The sequence below is a fragment of the Cynara cardunculus genome (genome assembly GCF_001531365.2).
Source record: "Cynara cardunculus var. scolymus isolate 2C chromosome LG 2, CcrdV1, whole genome shotgun sequence".
NCBI classification, from domain to species: domain Eukaryota; kingdom Viridiplantae; phylum Streptophyta; class Magnoliopsida; order Asterales; family Asteraceae; genus Cynara; species Cynara cardunculus.
Genome location: NC_037529.1, coordinates 19,535,502 through 19,537,984, shown reverse-complemented (window position 1 = coordinate 19,537,984; position 2,483 = coordinate 19,535,502). Strand labels below are relative to the sequence as shown.

At 39.5% G+C, this 2,483-nt stretch overlaps 1 protein-coding gene across 1 annotated transcript; it reads right to left on the bottom strand.

The window, feature by feature from the left end:
• Window positions 1–1,929: 1,929 nt before the first annotated feature.
• Window positions 1,930–2,421, bottom strand: LOC112505991. Its single transcript, XM_025110022.1, has one exon. The coding sequence runs from the start codon at window positions 2,419–2,421 to the stop codon at window positions 1,930–1,932; it is 492 nt and encodes a 163-aa protein (XP_024965790.1).
• Window positions 2,422–2,483: the final 62 nt, after the last annotated feature.

Genomic DNA, 2,483 nt, shown 5'->3' with positions numbered 1-2,483 from the left:
GTGTACAAACCCTCTACTCATCTTCCTGCAATAACCATCCTCCATCCCCGGACAGATGAGTAGGGACAGACCCTCCGGTTGTCTCACCCGGATCCAAAGGTGTCCGACAACCGGCGCCAAACACATGAACAATGTTAGGACCAAAATTGATTCTAATTATTCTAAAAGTTTTATCAAGCAATCGGGGCCAAGGATGGAAGATCTGAAGATGTTGTTGTGCTAAATTGACTAAGTTTGGAAAATGACCAGAGCCCCTCTGGACAACCAGAGCCTCTGGTTGTATAGACTAGAGCCTCTGGACTCTAAGTCCTTCAGGACCAGAGCCCCTTTGGTTGTATGGACCAGAGCCTCTGGACTTTAAGTCCTTCAGGACCAGAGCCCCTCTTGTTGTATAGAGCAGAGCCTCTCTGGACGACCAGAGCCTCTGGTTGTATAGACTAGTGCCTTTAGACTCTAAGTCCTTCAGGACCAGAGCCCCTCTGGTTGTATAGACCAGAGCCTCTCTGGATGGTCTATCCTATGGTTGGTCTATCCTCTGGACGACTATCTTCAGAATCTTGAAGGATGATGCTTATCCTGTTTTCGATAATGATTATTTCCTTGTTTATAGGATTCAATTATCATGTAAATATTGTCTATATAAGGAGTGATACAGGTATAGAATAAAAGTAACCATGAAACAACAATTATGAATACAATATGGGTAACACATACACCTATAGAGCACATAATAGGCATATATCCAAGTAAACTCACAATAGAATTCRGTTGAATTAAACCGAATGTCAAACCGAGTGGTCGAATTTCCCAATCAAAGTTGGAAAACCACCTCCAAGACTTCCATACAAGCTCAAACAATCCCTGGAAGATATATATTCAAAGTCTCATTAGTGAAGCACAACAAGAACTCACTCAAACCTTATTTCGATTAAGGTACTCTACTTTGGATTTCAATATAAATACTCAACTTGCAGAGCTGTTTTACCCCTTTAAAACTCAAAATCACCAATTCAGATCTAAAGGCAAGTTGTAGCCCTTTCTCTTACCTTTCTAGGGCCTATTTATTCCTAGTTTTTCGAATTTTCTATGATTTTCTATGGTTTTCCAAAAACARGGCTGTAATCATCCTATCAAATGCTCAAAACACCCATTTTCCTCCAAAACATTACCAATACTAGCCCAATAAGTTCCAAATTCATAGTTTAACTTATTTTTACCAAATTCCACAATAAATCAATGATAAACCAATGATTATAACATCAATTTCTACTAATTTCGTTGTATCTCAAATTGACTCCTAAAAAGTCAACACTTGTTCTTGAGCTAACATCACATTTTCAAGAAATCTTACAATCCATCCTTGGATTTCACATAATAACTAATAATAACACTTAGTCCTAACATAATTTCATGATTTCAACTGTAAATCATCACATGCAAGGACTCAAACTCTATGCATGTCATCAAAATGAAGATAGAATATGAGTTTTACCTTCGATTTCTTTATAAATCCTTCAATAATCTTGATAAAACACTTGATTTAGGGATAGATTAACTCCCAAGTGTGTGTAATCGCACCTTAGAACACAAAGACTGATTTTGAGAGAAAACGGGGTTGAAAATGGGGCTGATTTGATGATTTGCGACCTAAATCCCGAGTTGGGTCGGGTTGACCCGGCTGGGTACCTGTTTTGACCCCTAAACACTAAAACAATTGCATAACTTTTTGCTCGGGACTCCGTTTTCGATGAGGTTTTCGCCTACGCGTCCGAAACGAGATAACCTACAAACTCCAATAAAAAGATTCCATTGTTAGAACCATTGCTCAAAACCATATCCGAAAATTCGATGTTTTCAACACATAATTAAGCGTATTAGGAAGATGGATGTTACAAAAACCTCCTCCTTTTGAGGATTTCGTCCTCGAAATCAAGGTCTCTCAAATAACTCCGGATACTTAGCCTTCATTTCATCTTTGTTCTCCCACGTCCAATTCGGACCACGGTGATGCTTCCATTTAACGAGGACCAAATCTACGATCTTGTTTCGTAGATTAACGATTCTTTCATTAAGAATGGCCTCGGGTTCTTCTATGTACCTCAATATTTTATCCAACTTGACCTCGGCCAAAGGAACGGTCTTCTCATGCTTACCCAAGCCTTTCCTTAGATAGCTAACGTGGAAAACGTCATGAATACCAGAGAGTTCTTCTGGCAACTCCAAACGATAGGCTTGTTTTCCAATACATTCAAGGATTTTAAAGGGTCCAACGAAACATGGACTCAACTTCCCTTTCTTACCAAACTGTAGAATTCCCTTCCAAGGTGATACTTTCAGCATCACCATATCTCCCACTTCAAACTGAATCGGTCGTCGTCGTTTGTCGGCATAAGATTTATGTCGATCTTGGGCTGCTTTCATTCTTTCACGTATAACCCGTATCTTATCATGTGTGACTTGAATCAACTCGGGTCCAGCCAACA

What these genes read in the sequence shown, in the direction of transcription:
- LOC112505991 (XM_025110022.1), bottom strand. Translation starts at nt 2,421, where the DNA reads ATGAAAGCAGCCCAAGATCGACATAAATCTTATGCCGACAAACGACGA.